General features: G+C 43.0%; 1 protein-coding gene and 1 long non-coding RNA gene across 6 annotated transcripts in view; one reads left to right on the top strand and one right to left on the bottom strand.

Annotated features, from left to right (window-relative positions):
• PCDH11X (protocadherin 11 X-linked) overlaps nucleotides 1–20,058 on the bottom strand; it is a 777,747-nt gene that overhangs the window by 589,993 nt on the left and 167,696 nt on the right. For all 4 annotated transcript variants that reach the window (XM_081847878.1, XM_081847880.1, XM_081847881.1 and 1 more), the window contains 2 exons: nucleotides 18,130–18,177; nucleotides 5,863–8,349 (listed from right to left, as the gene is read on the bottom strand). In XM_081847878.1, the coding sequence (XP_081704004.1) occupies nucleotides 5,863–8,349; nucleotides 18,130–18,177 (2,535 nt within the window). The remainder of the gene's footprint in view (nucleotides 1–5,862; nucleotides 8,350–18,129; nucleotides 18,178–20,058) is intronic.
• On the top strand, nucleotides 827–17,387 carry LOC309334059. Of its 2 annotated transcripts, none has more exons than XR_014152817.1 (3): nucleotides 827–922; nucleotides 11,342–11,559; nucleotides 16,619–17,387. It is a non-coding gene; the product is annotated as an uncharacterized lncRNA (long non-coding RNA). The 2 variants fall into 2 exon arrangements; XR_014152818.1 differs by having other exon boundaries at nucleotides 885–979.

Below are 20,058 nucleotides of genomic sequence, written 5' to 3'. Positions count from 1 at the left end.
TAAACGACGCTGCACTACCCAGAACAGCTCTGCCAGATGGCAGAGTGAGGATGCAATGGAGGCAGCAAAGTATGCCTTCCATGCTGCCTTAACTGCCGTTAGGTAGGCTTTATGAAGAGCCTTCATCATTGTTCATTTGCATTCCACCAGATCTTTCCTTCACTCACATTCAAGCCATCTCCCAGCTCATTTCCTCGTTCTAAGCTCTGGGGTATAACACAAGCCCCCCCCCCCCCATGGGAGAGGATGATTGGGGTGTTCATGTCAATGACCTGGGCCACTCAGGTGTTCCAGAGGTAAGCCAGGGCTTTGGTAGGAGCGTCAGTCATATCAGGCAGGAAATCCCCCAGAGACATTTGGAAACCGATTGGATCCAGTAGTCTCTAAGGACAGACTGTCCTCATATGTCCCCTGCCCTTCCAGAGGGGAAAACGTGCTGAAAGCCTAAATCTCAAGAAGAAGTGATGACATGACAAGGGACTGGTGTCAATATTTGGAAATCACACACTTCCCGTGCAGCTGAGAAAACAAGCTCCATAGTATGGCCTGTCATATGCATTGGGCCACTGACATGCTGGAACAGCCCATAGTCATCATGGCAGCCCAAAGACCTGAGCCACCCCAACACCAGTCACGTTGGCATGGATGTTGAAGTCCTCCAGAACCAGCAGTCTTTGAGTCCTCAATACAGTCGTACATTGGAAGTTGAACGAAATCCATTCTGAAAGTCCGTTCGACTTCCAAAACATTCAAAAACCAAATCGTGGCTTCTGCAGGAAGCTCCTGAAGCCAATCAGAAGCCACAGAAGCCTCATCGGATGTTCAGGTTCCAAAAGAACGTTTGCAAACCATAACAATCACTTCTGTGTTTGTGGCGTTCGTGAGCCAAAACGTTCGAGTTCCAAGGTGTTCAACAACCAAGGTACTGCCTCTGAGACCATCTGTGTCAACTCATGCAGGGAGACTGCTGAGGAGCGGAGTGAGTGACAAATCAGCAGAATCCCTAATTTGTCCCAGTTGCCCAGTGCCAGGAACTCTGTCCCACAGCTGGACAAAGAGCCTGGAGAGAGGGAGAATCTCTATAAACCAAAGAAACTCCCTCTCTCCTACTGTCATGGATTGGTTGGCCACAGAGGAATGGTGGGAGGAACCAGCTGGGGAACCACCAAGGGAAGAAGGCTCAGAGTCTAGAGAGTGATGGTGGGACAATGATGAGTGGTCAAAGGGAAAAGAGGGAGAAGACTGGGATGAGGAGGTGTCAGAAGGTGAAGTGGTAACAGGGCTTAGTGAGCTGGGAGAGTCCATGGCAGAGAGCAGTCAAGAATCAGAGGCAGAAGTTGAAGCAGGGGAGAAAGGAAGCCAAGAGACAGAGATGAGTCTGGCTGGGAAAGAGTCATTGGTTTATCACCCTCGTCCTGTTACAAGCCCCTCTCCCCTATGGTCTCCCAGAACGAGAAGAGGCATGGATGAGAGGCTGGTTGTATGCAGGTGTAGTCTCCAATTGCTTGAAAAAGGCTCTGGGTGTCAGGGACTTTGATGGCTTGAAGAGGTGGGGATTTTCAGTCTTGGCAACTGATTCATGGGGCCAGACCTACTAGGGATGAGTTGCTCTGCTCATTAAGCCTGAAACTCGACAAAGTATGTGGAGATTGTGTTTTTGCTAATAAAGAGTTAACACCAATTGTGAATGGTGTGATTTACTGCTGGCACACTCCTGTGACACTGACCTTCAAGACTGCCCTGATGCTGCACCAGGTGAGACCACCTCTAGCATGCTCACTCACCCAGGTCTCAGTTATACAGGCTGAATCTGCCTCCTTGTCCATAATCAGGTCAGAGAGGTCTTCCTCAGCCCTGGCATTCAGCAAAAGCAGCTGTAGAAGGGAGGACTGGCTGATAGCACAACCACAAGTTGGAGGAGGGGCTGGCACACAGCAGGCACCAACTGCCTGTGTCATGTGTCCCTTACACAGCTTTTCCCCACCTTCCACCAGTATCTCCTCCTGCTCTGGACCACTGTGATCCCCCCCCCCAGCTTTCTCCTGCTCCTTTCTTCCTACATCCTCTCTTCCTACACATCCTACATCCTTTTATTTAAAACATAAACAAACCCAAAATTTAAAACCCACAGATCAAAGCCATTTAGAAACAATGTAAAACATTTTAAACAGTTGGGGTAGTAAAGCCAGTAACAGAGTCCCTAAGAGGACCCCCTTAGACACTGTCCCAACCCAAGAGTTTGTTCCAGCTTTTTGTAGCTGGAGTGGGTCCTGCCTTCCTAGGTCAGATAAAAAAACCCTCCCAAGCAGGGAGCAGGTCCTCCTAATAAAATAATCCTGAAACTGATAACCAGTGGAGGTTAACGCACATTTGGATGAGAAGGCAGGGAAGTAAGAAAGTATATTTTTCTCTTCAGCCCTGTATTCATTCATTACAGCTCAAAATGCTGTGAATCCCTTTTCTATACTGCTACTATGCTCAGTCTGAATGGTTGAGTTGGATCCGACTAAGGACCGCTTACCCCGGTGTGCAGCGACTGCAGCCTCCTATGGACCACGGTTGCACTAGGGGCAGGGGGGTGAGTGCTGGTTTCCTGTGCAGTTGAGTGGGGGACAACATTTCTTCCCCAATGGTCACACAGGCTTCCGGTCTTCCATCCAGGCAATCACAGGAGGCCCAAGAGGCACAAGGGTTCAGAGTGAACCTGGGTAAAGCCAGAATGCACCTCCTGCCCTGGGTCTAGTTGGTGGTTAACTTCCCCACCCTCCCTCCCTTCATGTCTTGCCATGGTTCTGTTTGAGCATTAGTGAGCAGAAAGCAATTAGGACCTTGCTATGGAAGCATTGGGTCACCATATTTGGGGCCAGGGAGGAATTCATCCTCCAGGCAAATTGGACCATTTGAGAGATTTTGCCTTCTTCGTAGCAATTGTCACAACATGGGTGGGTAAGGCATTTGGTTGTATCCCTAGTCAAGGTGGGTGGAGCTGGGAGGTGAGCAAGACTCTCACCTCACGCTCCATTGGATGCGGGTACTTCATTAAAGGGCCAAAGGGAGGTGCTTTGATCCTGATGCCCAGGCAGCGATTGATTTCCCAGGATACTCTCCCCAAATGGTGATCTCAGAAGACACCCTGCTTTGATGTACGTCACAGGGTGATCCTTAAACTGAGATTAACTCTGATTGAGAATCAAACAGCAGTTATGCTGGGTGATTCCAGATACACACCAATGCCTACTCCAAAACCTGCTTACATCTGTAATCAATAATGTTGTAGCCTATTTTATTCCAAAGTGATGGCTGCTGCTGCTGCTGCTGCTGCTTCTTCTTCTTCTTCTTCTTCTTCTTCTTCTTCTTCTTCTTCTTCTTCTTCTTCTTCTTCTTCTTCCCCCCTCTTCCCTGGTTAGCCCCCACCCAATAGCAGCCTTGCTGCACCCAGGCCTTTAATCTATATATCTGGATTAAGGGAAATGATTCCAGGGCTGAATATAACCTTTGTTTCTGTTTCCCACATTTGTCATACAATAGTTGCAATTGTTAGTAATGTCTTAAAAGTAGAATGTCAAGTTTACTTTTAATAGCTTAGGGTGTGGAAGGGATAGAGGAAGAGGAAATTCAAATAATCTCTAAGTTCAATCATTTAAATCACCTTCTTCCAACCTGGTTACATCCAGACATTTTGTGCTCCAGCTTCCACCAGCCCCAGCCAGCATGGCCAAGAATTAGGAATTATGGGTGCTGGAGCAATAGCACTCATAGAGCACTCAGTTGGGGAACCAGCAACTCTCCATGGTCACAGGCAATAGGACTTCCCTATGATTAACTCTCTGGTCATTCAGCATAGCTTCGAGAAACCTCAGGACAGATGGTGTGAGAAGTCATTCCTTTCTCCTTCCTGAGCCCTGCACTAACCCAAGTGACATCTGAACATCACTACTGGGCTCTTGTTCCAGAATGCCTAGTGCCTAAAACAACATAACTCCTCTTGGGATCAGGAGAAGTTTGCAGAAGGTCCATAGCTAGATGGTACAGCATCTGCTTTGCATGAAGATACACCCAGGTCTAATCCCCAGTATGTCCAGGTAGGGCTGAAGTCTTCCCTGCCTGAAATCCTGTGGATTATACTGACCTAGATGGACCACTGGTCTGACTCTGCATAAGGCAGCTTCCTACATTTCACATCATTTCATTGCATGTGCCACTTGTTCTGTTTGGAAACCGTCCAATATTCACATTCCCTTCATATATTTTCTGAGCCGTGATTGAATCTCACTGATTTGAATAAGCCCAAAGTTTCCTTTAGTGATTAAATATAACCAACCTGAGTCAGCAGGACAGCACTCAAAAATATTTCCATTCACAGACGCTGAGCATTTTTTTAAAAAAAAATCGACTTAAAATAACAGTTCACTAAGCATCTCTCTGTGTCTTATATCACAGAAATTGTAACTACTGCTGAAGCTGTGTTTTAGGCATGAGAAAAAGATGAGGCCTTCCTTCAATCAACACCCATAAAAAGATGTAGAAAAGTTTTAGGGAGGCGGGTGTTTTAAGTTCCTTCCCCCTTAACTACATTGTCAATTGCCCAAGAAGAAGTAAATGAAATTCAAAGACCCCATTCTCAATTAAGACAAGTCATTACAACACAACCGAAGTAATGGTCAATGGAGGGAAATGGGCAGCACACCTTTGCTGCTGCAGCACTTCTTTTTTAAGAGAGTCTTTTTATTTGATCAGCTCCTTGAAAGCCAGACAAGCCATCACTGCAACAGTAAGCATATCCAGAGGTAGATTTAGGGCAACGTTGCACTGGGCAATGAGCTGCAGGGCATTGCAAGAACGATGTAGTGGATTGAGCAGAACAGAAGGTGAGAGGCGGGGGAGCGTGCTGAAATTCCAAAGACCAAAGTCCATCTCAGCGTATGCTGCTAGTATTACTGCTAATACTGAAGTTTTAAATTATTATTATTTTTAATGGAAACAATGCAGCTTTTTAGAATCACCATTTAGAGGTGTGCTTCTCATGCATTCTCTTTATCAACTTAAAAAGCTAAACACTGTGTAGCTGCACTCTGCCCAACCCCTTCTAACACATAAGCCTGGACTGGGCTTTAGCCAGTGACATGGGAGACTAAATTTACAGTGTAGTGTCTGTAAAAGCTGGGCAGCATTAGTAATGCCTCTGATATTATCTTTTCCTCCCCCTTTAACTTCAGGGCTGTTTCATGCTGTCAGTTGTGTCAGGTGCCCAGCTTTTAGGAACCAAGACTGCAGTGTATATTCCTAGCCTGGAAAAAGGCACTCAGTCCATTAAGGGGAGTTGAGGGGGGAAGCCTGCTTTCTTCTTCTTTTTTTGCTGAGAGACCTTGAGGTACGGCTCCAACCAAAGAAGTCTGCAATTCCAGACTCCATTAACATTAAGAACCACTTATCAGATCCTGCAAAGCTTTATTGCTTTCCACCTGGCCTAGATTGCTTAGATTCCCAAGCAAACGAGGCTAGCGAGGACAGGCCCGTAACCTCTCTTTTGTTCTGCAAATCTAAGCTACTGCTATCCTCTATGCAAAGCGAGAAGTGCCACACTGCCATCTGCAGACGGGAATTACCTTCTAAATATGCTCATTCAGCAATCAAAATTTCCTGATAGCCAAGAGTCACTTCATTCTCATTTTCCTCCATTTAGTATTGATGGATCACAAACTGTTTACTTCTCAGTGCTTCAGCCAAGCATGAATGCTTAAGGTTTATATATTTATATATAAAGATTTAAAAGGCACAGTGAAATAAAAAGGAAGAAAAAGATAAAGCAAAAGGAAAGGAGAGAAGCAGAGAGAAAGGTGCAAGTGAGAAACTTGGCATTACCTGTCTGTTGTGGATGGAGCCTGGAGTCTTGAAACCTCCTTGACAGCTGCATTCAGAGACACTGTAAGGGTCTGAGCTGCTGGAGGAGCACTTAGAGAGTGAATCGCAGCCCACCACGAAGGTGTTATCCAGAGGCAGTTCCTGAATGACATGGTGCTTCTTCGGTGGCACTGGAGTCTCGGGTTTTATTTGGAAAGTGGGCTGTGGCGAGGCAGACTTGTAGTGCTTTGCTAAATCTGGGCTGTCAGGCTTAAAGGTTGTTGGTGTGGTGGCCCAGTTATATTTTCCCATAGTCTGTTCTTCCAGCTCCACGGGAATGTCCAGAGTGCCATTGATATGTTCATGGCCAGGATCATCAGGCTTAGATTCTTCGATGGTCACAAAGTTGAGAAGAAGGCTTTTGGGAGAGCGCTTCTTCTTCTTCTTCTTCTTCTTGATCTGACGGTTTTCTTGGTTTGGAGAAACCCACTCACCACTCTGCTTGCTTTTCTGGACAACCTTGTGCCTGGGTGTTTGACGGCATCGCACCAGGGCAGTCACAAAGATGACCAGTATTACTGTCATGGTACCTGCTATGATAGCAATTATGATCTTGACATAGTCGTTCGTCTGTGGAGTTATCTCACCATCCCCAACGTTTTGGCCAACTGGAGTTTCCATGTTTCGGCGCACTAACTCTTGGACATAGGATCCATTGGTGACAGTTTCATTCACAAATAAATGCACCAGTGCTATAGTATATAGTGACTCAGGCTGTCCTAAATCATTGACTTTGATAACCAGCCTGTGCAACCCATGATCTGCCGATATGACCTTCTCTTTCAAAGTAACATTGCCTGTTAACTGGTCAATCATAAACAATCCCCGTGAATTCCCACCAATAATGCTATAGCGAAGCTCTGCATTCATCCCTGTATCATTGTCAATGGCAAACACCTTTGTGACTACAGAGCCCGGGCTGGTGGTTATTGGAACCAAGTCATACGAGTAGTTAGATGAAGGCATGACAAAAACAGGCCTGTTGTCATTCACATCAACCACATTGATGGTCACCTTGGCAGTTGATGAGCGTTGCAGCCTCCCTCCATCCACAGCCTTCACCTGAAAGGTATAAGAACCTTGCTGCTCCCTGTCAAAGGTAATATTAGGCCGTATGACTCCAGTGAGGGGATCAATAATGAAATTATCTTTGCCATTCAATATAGACAAGGTCACGGCTGCATTCTCTCCAGAGTCTGCGTCTGTCACAGTGATCAGCCCAACGGTGCCATACATGGGTAGGTTTTCTGGTACATAGAAATTATACTCGTTATGGGTGAAGGCAGGGCTGTTGTCGTTCTGGTCCAAGACTGAAACTGTCACAGTAGCATTGGTCTGTAAGGGTGGCATCCCGTTATCTTTCGCCAGCACAGTGAATGAGTATCTGTCCTGTTTTTCCCTGTCCAGCTTTCTCACTGCTGTCAGAATGCCTGTACGGCGGTCCAGGTTGAAGATGGGTGGTGCGTCCAAGCCCAGCATGTAGCTGATTTCAGCATTGCGCCCACTATCTGCATCTGTAGCACTAATCTTGGTCAGCTGGGTGCCAGGAGCATTATTCTCAGGGATAGACAGTCCAATGACAGGCTGCGTGAACACTGGTGCATTGTCATTCTCATCCTTGATTTTGATGAGCAACATTGCAGACTGGTTCAAAGGTGGTTTCCCCGAATCAGAAGCCACTATTTTAATGGCATATTCCCGGGTGGCCTCGTAGTCGAGGAATGTGGCTGTCTCCAGCAGAAACTGATTATCAAACACAGGCTTTAACCTGAATGGCACATCGTGGTCAGTGTAGCAGGTAACTTTGCCGTTAAGCTCAGAATCCTTATCCATTACAGTAATCAGGGCAATTTTAGTATTGAGTGGTGCTTTCTCTGACAAAAGCACAGTCCCATTCACCGGGTTGATAATGTACCTTGTGTCTATTGATGGGATGTTATCATTAATGTCTGTGACATTGACTGTCACTGTTGCTCTTGAAGGTGTTGAACTGCCATCGCTTGCTAAGACTGTCAACTTGTGTACTGGAGATTCCTCCCGGTCCAGTGGTTCCTTGATGGTGATGAGACCTGTGGTGTTATCAATGGCAAACAGCCTTTTGGCCAAGGTGGTGATTTGGCTGCTAAAATAGAAGTGGATCTGGGCATTTGAGCCCAGATCGGCATCAGTAGCATGAAGCTGAGAGACAGAGGTGCCTACAGGGGCACTTTCAGGAACACTGACTTCAATATCATTCTCCTTGAACACTGGGCGGTTGTCATTCACATCAGTGACTGTTACTTGGAGAATAGCAGTGCTGGATCGTGGAGGGTTGCCGCCATCTTCCACTTTAATTTTCATCACATAGGTATCCTTCTGCTCCCTGTCAAGGACCTGCTGTACTATCAACTGGGGCCACTTGTCCCCCTCCGGCGTCTCAATTATATCAAGTCCAAATACATTTTGACCCTAGAAGCCAGGAAAAAAAGATACAGAGGGGTACATTATTACATAGATCTGCTATTAGTTGGACATACCTGAAAAATATTAATGTGCATCCATCAGTTTATGGCTCTTCTAGTCCTTTAAGTTGGAATTAATGTGAAATACTTTGATGCTTTGCTATGTCAACAAATGAACAGTGCAATTCTAAACATATATTTATTTATTTATAAAATATGTGTATACCACAATTTCAGAGTTGTGAAAAAACCAGAGTTGTTGACGTCAATTATAATACAATCAGAATCACACAAGAAATAAAATAGATTACCAGCTGAGTATTGCAAAAAATGCTTCTCTTAATCATTTGCATAACTCCACAGCAAAGAAAAGTTTTCAGCAAATGTTTAGAATAGAAGGTGCTTGCTGAATCTCAGTTGTAAGAGCATTCTCCAAGAGAGGGCCAATAACAATGAAGGCTCAGTTTTGTCTTGATGTCAAATGAGCCTTACCAACTCAATATATTGACTTCTGAGTAAAAAAATCACTGAAATCCTATGAAGAAAATCTGGTTAGGGTTTGCTATAAAGCACAACAACACTTTTATGCCATGTTGAGTTAAACCAGTGACTGGCTATTGGGTTTAGGTATCCATGATTATCCCATCAGACAAACTGCTTACATGATGAATGTGTATTCAGTCATGAGTCACAAGTGGGCCTGAGGTTGTGTGATCACCCTGCTTTGAACTGGCATGGTGATTCAACAAAGAATAAAGTTCAAAAGAATCTCCACCTTCCAACATGCTTAATAGCCTGACATTCATCGTGGCATTTCTGATGCTGAAAGTTTGCAGAGACTGGCAGTCTGGTTTGTTGACAGTGACTGAGGAACACCATCACCATCAACAACAACAACATCAGTATCATAGTTAATGGTAAACAGCCAACAGAATGCATGGGCTAAGACATATTTATGCAATAAGAGATTGTGCACATAATCTAGACCAGCCTCACCCAACCTGGTGCCCTACAGATGCTTTGGACTACAATTCCCACCAGCCTATGTTGGTATGGACAACAGTCAGGGATGATTGTAACCCACCAGGTTGGGGAGGGCTGATCTAGACCAGTGGTCTTCACCTGGCGGGTCACAGCCTGATCTAAGGTGGGTCTCAACAGGAACACTACCACCATGCAAATATAGAGCGAAAGATTTAAGAAATGAATCCGCAAATACATGCTTGCGTTAAAACTAGGTCATGGGTCCAAAAAGGCTGAAGATACCTGATCTGGAAAATCCTGAATTGTGTCACATTCCCTCTTTTAAGTTGCAATTGGCCAACAGGGCTGCATCAATCGAAGTCAAGAAGGAAACCTGGCTTTAAAACATTTGGGGGTAATATCTTTTGTCTATAAGAATATTTAGTTAAATACAGAACAATGTACCTTCCTTGTGCATTTCTACCACTTGCCCTCAGTATTTGGAGAAGTGTGTCTTCTGTTCACAGCTTAAGTGTTTAATGCAGTAAATTCCTGATTGCTCATGATGCTGCATAGAGTGTAGCACAGATCTAAGTATTGTAGCAGGTGAACAGAAATTATAAGAGAGGAATTTATTTTCTTTCCTTGCTGGACAGGGCATTGTAGTCCTCTGACATAGTGGAAGAAAAGCTGTGCCACATTAGAAAACACATTATCCCCTAATTTAAGGTGATTTACCAGGTCAGTTAATGTGCTAACTACAGATACCTGTGATGTTTGCACATGAAGGCTTCTTACCTAAAAGCACCACACATTCATTTGACAGCTGTGCAGCAAACAACAACAACAACAACAACAACAACAACAACAACAACAACAACAACAAAACAAACCCCCACCCTCAGAATGGGAACCCCATAATTACTGCATTGACATCTGGCTCCCAGCAAGCTCGTTGGTCTGCATAAGCTCAGCATCCAGATATATATAAAACCATCTGCATATAATGACGAAGGGATACATAGGTAAACAGGTACATTGTGGAGTACAAAGAAGTAGCTTAATAATTAAACTAAAAAATAATACCGCCCTGTCTTATTTTATTGCAGATAAAGGTAATTCTTGTTTGTCCTGGTTAAATTGCAGATGACGGGTTTCTCCAGTGGATATTTGTGAGGTTCAAAAGCAGGCGTATTATTCCGGCTCTGCATCATTTTTGTTAATAAAGGAAATAAATTCTTGCCAAGTTTTATCAAATAAACACATGGCTTTATGGTTTCTTGAAGTTCTCAACAGGTTAAATTCGCCATAATACCAAGGTTCAAGATATCTATTTTTCCTACCAGAGTTCGGCGGTATAGAAATTTAATAAATAATAATAAAAGTAATGGTTAAACCAACTGCTTTCCAGTGCTGCGGAATTACAAGGTGTGCTGCCACCAGCATGTATTGCATTAGGTGGTTAGTGAGCAACCCCATTTTCTTCACAAAACAATGAAAGAAGACAGAGTTGTAGACCTTTCACAACTGGATACTAAATTATCAGGTTGATTTCAGCTATTATGTCATCCCAATGCATTTCAACCAAAGGACACCCCAAGAATAGAAGAAAATATTATCCATTAAAACACTTTCCCCCATATCTGGGGTGCAACTACCACCTGCAAGTGTCTTAAAAGAGTTTTTTTCCACACCATTAAAGAGACAAGAGATCAGCAACCAACATTTGAATTTCTCCCTGGCACAAGACATGTTTCATAGGAATTTTGTTCCCATTTTTTATATACCTTGTCTTTCGCTTGACCACATTCGGAGCCTACCCACATGATATTCTGTAAGTCAACAGACCTTATGGATAGGTGAATGTGAGGGTCCTGTTGGGTCAGCTGGCCTGAGTCACAAAGTGCTACTGTTGCAATGCAGCTATGACAGCATCACAGTTGCTTTGCACACTGTTAATCGCACGTACCATACAACCGCTAGTTTTGCACTTTGCACAGTTCCCTCACCTGGATTTTTCTTCTTCTTCCCATCAGGTACCTGCCTCCTTTGTGACTTGTCACAATAAGAATGAACAGACCACAGCAAATCTGATCTGTGCTACCCTTTGTCAAGTAGAAAGAGAAATAATGCAATGGCTGAGATTCATCCCATGCAAAACTTAAGTACCAGCTCTGTAATTTATTGTATGAATCAGAAATAGCCAAGTTACAACTGAATCACACCAGATTATGAGAAACAAATTGAGATCAAGGTAATTCAGTATTTCTCTTTTTATCATAGTGCATTCCATGGCTGCAGTGAAAATTAGATTCCAAGTGTTAAAAATAATGCAACCATTACATTTACACACTGAATAATAAGGATCCTGAAATAGGTTTTGTTGAACACGGCATGCCCTTGTTACAGCAAAACAGATGCGTGGGCATGGAGACAGACTCTACAAACATATCTCACACTGCATAGGGCATGCAGGAACGATGTTTCGATACTGCTGGTGGGAGAATAGAATTTGATTCGTACTAGATGGTGTCTCTCTGGGCACCCAAGCCTGGAAATGTCCCCCCCCCCCCTTTAAAGGAAAGTGTGGGGAGGGAAGAGAAGAGAAAGAAACAGCCAACACATCCCCTGAGGAGGAAGAAGTGATTAGCATTCATCAATAGCAATCTCTCTGAGTGATGGAAAATGGTGCTGACAGGCTCCAAAGGGAACGGCGCCAACTCTACTTCACCAGAAGCGAGGAAAGCAGTGATAATGCAGAAGCACTGAGGGTGGAGGTGAAAATAGGCACCAGAAAACAAGGGACGTCCAATTTCCCATTTGCTTTTCAAAATTATCAGCACTTGTTGGGATAGATGCCTTTAGTCAGAGAAGTCCAGCACTTATGAACACGGGAAGCTGCCTTGTACTAAGTCAGATCATTGACCCATCTAGCTCAGTACTGCCTACACTGGCTGGCAGCAGCTGCCCTGGTTTTCAAGCAGGAGTCTTTTCCTGGCCCAACCTTGCAATGGCCCTCTCTTCAGAGGTGCTGGCCAGGCTTCATCCCAGCCTGAAAATTCACAGGGCACTTTCGCTTGCGATGCTTAAAGCAGTTTGCAATGCAAATGTAAACAGTAAATGCCTCTGTTTTGCGGCAATTCTGTTCTGTTGCAAGTAGAGCAAGAGAGACTCAAAGCCAGCTTATGCCTCACGGTTCAAAAATGTTGTATTTTCTCCTGGAAGTCCTTAGCTCTAGGCTCAACGTTTATTGGCAGGGATGGACCAGTCATTAGGACGGGTGAAGCCACCACCTTAGGCCCACCTCACTGGCAGCAGAGGTGCCAGCACTAATTTCTGGTGAGATCTCACCAAAAGAGCATGGAAATCTGCAAGAACTCCTTGGAAATTGGCACTGATGCTGGTGGCAGAGGCAGTGGGGCAGTCAGCGTAAGTGGCTGAGGTGGCGGCAGCAGGGGATGGCAGCATTTCCCATTCTGCCTCAAGCATTGAAATGGGTCACATTGCTCCTGTTTTTTGGTAAGGCAAGATCACTCTGCACATGCTTAGTGTCTCTTACTTTACCATCATTTGACTTTTGCATGGAATAACTAACTGACATTCAGAAAACAGGTCCCAAGGCTAAACAATAAAAAGCCCTGGGCTTAAAACCCAGGTCTTGGGCTGTGCAGATTTGGCACAGATTGTGTCCATTCCACAGAGGTTCCTACTAGCTGTTTTGCAAATTGCAGCATGTGAACAGTGCAAATGGAAACACTGGGAGCAATCAGTACTGAATAATGCATTGATCCTTCCAAACCCCTAATTTATCTACTAACACTGGCTGCCAGAATGCTGGACTTCAGGAGCCTCTCAAGCACCCAATGGGTATGGTAGGGAGAGTCATATTTACTTAGAAAAGACAGGGCTTGCCAAACAAAAAAAATTCTTATGCTGCCTCTGACCTCAGGGACTCCATTAAAAATGGATGCAGTCATTCTCCCATCCCTGGAGACCCAGAAACCTTCCCATGTACTAGAGTCAGCCCTAAATCTTAAAGGTGTTTTGTTTCTTTTCTGTTTTAAGGTGCATGCCTTAAACCCAATAACTGGTCCAGTGTGTGTGGAGTGTATATCAATGCTGAAACTCTCTGTCACCACACAGAAATGAACTCTTCTTCCACAAGGAGGTTGTGGTAATGATCAATCAATCCACCAGACAAGCTTACATATATGAGCAGATCCCTATAAAGAGTCCCTATTATGTCTCTGCATTCATCATATAGATTTAAACTGTTAGTCCTAACCCCCAAGAGAAGCTAAACTTCAATGTGTTGAAGAGTCTTGGGGCACCTTAGAGAATAACATGGTTATTGTATAAACTATAGTCCACTTCGTCGGATGCATTAAATACCATCCTGAATAGCAGAGGGGTGGGTGTGTGAATACTGGAATCTGCCTTTATACTGTGCCAGACCATAGGTCAATCTAACTTACTATACTAACTGGCAACAGTTTTTGTCCTCCAGTGCTGCCCAGAGACACTGAGGATGGAGACTGGGTCTGTCTGTCTGGAAAGCAGATGTTCTACCGAAGAGCCACAGCCCTACATGATTTGCAGGGGAGCTTTCAGAATGAAAAGCACAAAAAATTATGATAGCCTTATTAACGCTTAACCAAGCTTCTTCTTCGTCTTTCTTTTCTTTTCTTTTTTAATGCAAGAAACTAACAAGTCTACCCCTCTGGAAATGTAAACCTAAGTATGTGTAACTGCATTTGATCAGATCAATCAATGCTTTCTATCCTTTTGTCATCTTCCCTGCAACTAAAATTTAGTTTGCAAAGTCTTTAGGGCAGGGACTTAACTTTTACTTGAATGTCAAGTACACTAATGGCACTATATAGGCAATATTGATGCTACACTAGTCTTAGACAAATGCTTAACCAAGCTCTGATTTGCTGTGTATTTTTACTGGGTATTTCCTGCACTGAATTTAAAGCGGTATCTTTTTAGGTTCTTTACCCTGAAGTAATCACAGTCATTTCAAAAGAAACAGCAAATGGCTTGAGGGCAGCAGCCAACTTCTCTCTCTCTTTCTCTCTCTCTCTTTCTTTGGTTGCAAAATAGCTGAAATTATATATGCTGTGTTTCTTTTCCTCCTTTTTTTTTTTGGCAACGATTGGCAGAAAAAAGCAACAGAAATGGTGAGAAGAGCATCCCCTCACTTCTTTATTTGCACACAAGTTGACAGATGTGCATTGATTATTCTGTCATTAGCTCCTGAAACAACAACACACAGATTTTTAATTCATGCAAATACATACTTGGTTTAGCTTTTCTTCAGCAACCACATATGATTGGGGGGGGGAGACATCCTCCCCTCCCCCAATTACAATGCATAACATCTGATTTCAGAGAAAGGATAGTTTCAGTTCAATGTCTGTAGAAATATGCATCAAGGAAGTAAGCATCCGTGGGCAGGGCAGAGGAACAGTAAAAAGCAAATATCCACACTAATAACTTTTCTTCATAATTTAACAAACAAACAAGAAGGGGGAAATGAGGTATTGAGCAGAAGGCATGAAAAGATACAACAGGTTTTGTTCATGATCGCTTACCTGATACCGGTGAATAATCACACAAGTTCAAATGATGTGAGAAAGCGTGTTCTCCATCATGGAGAGCACGTGTTGCGGTGGGGGCAACCAAGACATCTCTCTATTGCTGGGCGGGTTAGTATAGATGGCCACGACTGGGTACCCCTCAGTCGTTGGGGAGAATTTGGTGTAGCAATTTTATGAGTGACCGTTGAGGGGCTATTTATTCCCTGCGCGCAGTGTTGAGCTTCCTCTTTTTTGCTGCGTGTATTGGATCACCCACCCACCCTCCCTATATTTAGGGTTGTTTGCATTGACCTTGCTATGCCTGTCATGGGGTCATCTGCTTTTGGGGAAGGAGCCCAGTAGGAATTTTGTCCATTTGGCTGATTGGCTGGGGCCATTTGTTTTTTGCCTACTGCGTAGGAAATCGTCACAACTTGTAAGGCTGCGGTTAGGCATTGTTTCATTTGGTTGGTGGAGGGGGTATGGTTGGCTGTGCTGACCTCCCCAATGCTGCTGCTGCAAGGGTATTCTGTTAAAGGAATCCAGGGTCTCGCCATGCTCTTGTCCAAACCCCTGTCAAGGGGCTTGGGCCAGGCAAGAGACCCTGGGAGCATTTGGGGAGAGGTGAGAGCCTGGCGCCCAGCTCTATGCTCTCCCCAAAAATGTTTTCCCTTACTGACTTTCGCAGGTTTGCGGGTGTCAGTTCTGTTCCTACCTCTAAGTGAACCAATGCCTAAGCAACCACTCACATGCTGTAATCAATAAAGTTGTGGCCAAAATTTATGCCAAAAACCTTAAACAAAAATTCTGTGTGAACTGTGTCTTTATTTGAGGGTGGCTGTGGGGTCCTCAACCCGCAACAAGTTTAAATGTTCCGCTGGGAAACAGTGACAGGTCAGAGGCACAGCGTGCAGAAGGACTCAGGTTCAATCCTCAACTATAGGAAGGCTGGGACACCCATAATTTACACAGTCATACCTCGGGTTACAGATGCTTCAGGTTGTGTTTATTCGGGTTACGGACCGCCGAAAACCGGAAGTACTGGAACAAGTTACTTCTGAGTTTCGGCGGTTGCGCATGCGCAGAAGCACAGAATCAGGCTTTGCCCATGCGCAGAAGTGCTGAATTGCAACCCACGCATGCACAGACATGGGTTGAGAATGCTGCGGGTTGCAAACGTGCATCCCGTACGGATCACGTTCACAACCCAAGCGTCCACTGTACTATGTTCACCAAATTGTTTACATGTTTTGTAAGTAATTGTGTCCCCCCCCCCAAAAAAAAATGATATGTATTTTGATAATAGGTGAAATGTTTATTGTGAGATGCCTTGGACAGAGTTTGCTGTTGACAAGCAGAATATAAATAAATAAACTGGACATTTTAAAACAGAGTGGTAGAAGACAGAGGCTGCATTTGAATGTGATGTTTATTACATTAGTTTTACCAGTTATAATGCAAGTGCTTCTGTCTTGATTTCTTTTTGCTCTGCAGTGCCTATTATGTTATGGAACCCCCCCAAATAGTATTATTTTTTAAGTTTTCCCATCATGTTGCCATACATCTGGGTTTTCCCTGACATTTTGCCAGTTCCCCCCATCACCACTTTTACACCAGAAAACCAGCACATGTCAGGAATTTTCTGACATATAGCAAGCTGAAACATCATGAAAACTTCCAAGTTAATGGGGTTAAAACATCTGTGTTTTTCCCCCTGAAAACATTTAACAGGAATTGAGAGTTAAACTGCTGTTAGATTCCACTGGATTTCCAGAAGGAGTTTTTGCACCATGTGAGAGATCACATGAAACACACCAATCAACAAGTAAGCAAATACTGGAAAGAGAGAATGATGTGCCATCAGAATGCAGACAGAGTGAAGGCCAACTGGAACACCTAAGGAATGGAGTTTAAGTGTGACCCTAGAGAAAACTCTCTGCTGTATCCAAGGCAATTCTGCTTCAGTCATACCACAGCATGCATGTTAGAGAGGGTGGAGAAATAGGTATGGTCCACTTTTTGGAGAAGACCAACCGGATGCTCCCAGACATATCTGTGGATTGAAATGCAACTCCCAGTCACATTGCACATATGGATGAGTGACTATGTGTCTATATCAGTATGTGATTTAAAGTAAAAAGAAAAAAACCTCAGGGATACATTTTTTGCATGCATTTTTGCCTACTATACACATTTGTTTGCCAAGCAATTTCTCCTGATTTAATGCATTTTTATCTGGTTTTCATTATATATGCATTGGCATGAATATTTTAGCCCTTCATATGCATTTATGAACATATTACTGAGCAAAAGAGCTGCAGTGCAAAGTATGGATACGTGCAAATTTTGAAAGAAGGCTGTGTTTCAGTTCACATATTGTTTTGGAAAATTATTGCTTGCCCTTGAATGCAGGCTGAACTGAATTTCCCCCAAATCCCTAATTACACACTTATCCAGAGTTCGTGATGCACTGCCAAACAAACTCTCCTTTTTACATGTGTTTCAAGTCTTTTCAATATTAAATGAGCATTTGTGGGTGGAGTTTTTTTGCAAGCCAATACTGCACACAAAAAATGTGCATTTTATAAGGAAATGCATTGAAGTGCATGTATAAAACAGTGGATTTTGGATTAAAAAGTGTTCATAAAATGCATACAACTTAAACATGGGTCTTTCATGCATTCTTTTACAATATCTGCATAAAATGGGATTGAAAAGACCTATGATTGAGTGCCAGCAAGGCTGAAACTGAAAACAGTTTTCTCACTCCCTAATTACTGCTACATCAAGTGATGGACCATCACAGATGACACATCCTAGTCACAGCTTCCTTATTATCAATAATATTCACATTAACCCTGACACACATCACTTTCCAGTGGAGACAAGCTGCAAGCCATGCAGTAGTTAAGTAATACCTAGTGAGATACATGCATTTGATAATGAGCTGCTGGATGTACAGCTGAACCCAAAACAATACTGTTCAGTGCTTAACTAGCATTGAAACAGGATATTACACATTCACATACTGATATCTTGTAGATATCAGTACCTTTTGGATTTAAAACAAACGTTTTGGCTTGTTTTAAAATCAGGTTTTCCACATTCACCATTTCAAATTCAAAATATTGAAAAAGGGTTAGCAACTCCATTATACTTACACAGAGACAATGTGGTACATTAACAACAAAAGGGTTTTAAGCAAAAGAAAGAAATCCCCTGTGGCTTTTATACATATTTACCTGTTCATTTGTAATGGATCCAAAGGTCCTTTTCGGAGCTGTTTTAGGCTGTCATGTAAACACAAAAATGAGAAATTTTCTTTAAATGCTTTTCAATGCATTAGACAGACAGACAGATAGATGATAGATAGATGATAGATAGATTCACAGTCAAACACTTAACCTTGACAATCAAAATCACTCTTCCATCACTCCTATATAGCTTTGCTGAGGCAGAAGCCTGGGCTTGCAATACCTTCCTGTAGGATATAGCACTTCAATTTAATGAGCATTTGCACCTGTGGTGGTAGAGCAATACTCAACACCCTGAAAAAGAAGAAAGAAACTCAAGCAGAAATACATGCAGGATTGAATTCAGATGCCCATTCTTGTGTACAATGGAATCACTGTTGTGGGGTCGGGACAATGAGTTTGCACATTTCTTCTTAGTTATCTCACACATTAATCCCTGACGGCTGGAGTTGGGCTGAAATTTCTCAGACTTTCTGATAAATTTGTCTTCTATTTTTTCTGTGAATGACTTCAATAATTTACTCCCTCTCACCACACCAAAAAAAGATGGGCATTCAACTGAATATTCATCAAATACTCTTCACAATTGGTTGCTGTTGCTGCCATCCCCACAACAGTGTTCCAGAAATACACTAAAACCAGGGCACTGTAGGAAGACCCAAAATGGTCACCTGGCTGCCACCAACACAGGTATGTTGTTACCACTATTGCTAATTGTAACAGCAGTATTGGGGGGGGCTGCTAATGGTGATCACTCTGCCCCAAGAAACTGCCAGATAATTTTACTCCCCAAGTGAGCATCTGGTGAAATGCTTTCCTAAATTTTGCCACCGATGGAGAGAATGTAAACATTTTTTTGTGGGGGAGTGGGGGAGGGAGGGCATTTAGATCCAGACCTTATTTGTTTATTTCATGCATTCATTCAGTAATAATACCCAATGAAAATAATACATCCAATGAAAAACCCAATTCTACCTGCCAATAAAGTATAAACATGCCAAAACACAGTACAAGTTCAGTGCTAGTTTTGTATTATTTTATTGCTGTAGTTTGGAATTGTGTGTGCTTTCTTTTAAATGACTGTAAATTGCCTTGAGACATATGTGGAGGATGATTCATAAATTCATAAATAATAATAAACAAACAAACAAACAAACAAACAAACAAACAATAAACCAGCATAGAAAGTGGAGTACATAAATATAAACGATAATGCAGATCATAAAACACCCACAAGATGCAACAATAATTAAAAGGTGCAAAAATAAAACAATTTGGGAAGGTTTGGGAGGAAAGAAAGGTTTTCAGTTAACCTTGAAAACATAGCAATGTTGGGGCATGTTTCACTTCAAAGGGAAAAGGATTTGATAGAACTGATGCCACAACTCTAAACTCACATTGTGAAGTCAAAGTAAGCTTTACCCCAAGAGTGAGTGGCACAATTAACATCAACCTTACAACTTGCCTCCCCTGCCCCATACAGTTTTACATACAAAGTTTTCTAAGTATAATAACATACCTACTACTCATTTTAAAGTAGGATGGAGCTGGCCATACATAAACATGGTAGGAGGACATGTTCTGTGTTGACTCATGAGATGTTCATTTAAAGTGGCTGGTTACATCAAGGACCGGTTGGGGATTTAAGCTGCCAACTGTTACATCAATAGACTGTGATGAGTCTATCAGGATGTGACTGTCCCAGTGAAATAACGGAAACAAGCCCAGTTTTCAATATATACAATTGCTTATTCAGTATTTAGTATGAAAAAGCACATGAAATATCAACAGCAATGTGTCATGTGTAGAAATGTTCCTTAAAGAGCAGAACTGATATGAAATGCCAGCATCTGTATCCTGCAATGCATCCCACAAGTATAGAATTCTCAGTTTCATGGAATTAAGCATTAATACCTT

The sequence above is a fragment of the Podarcis erhardii genome (genome assembly GCF_964252035.2).
Source record: "Podarcis erhardii genome assembly, chromosome: Z".
Taxonomy (NCBI): Eukaryota; Metazoa; Chordata; class Lepidosauria; order Squamata; family Lacertidae; genus Podarcis; species Podarcis erhardii.
Note: the sequence above shows the minus strand (reverse complement) of the source record. Positions and strands in the feature narration are given on the sequence as shown.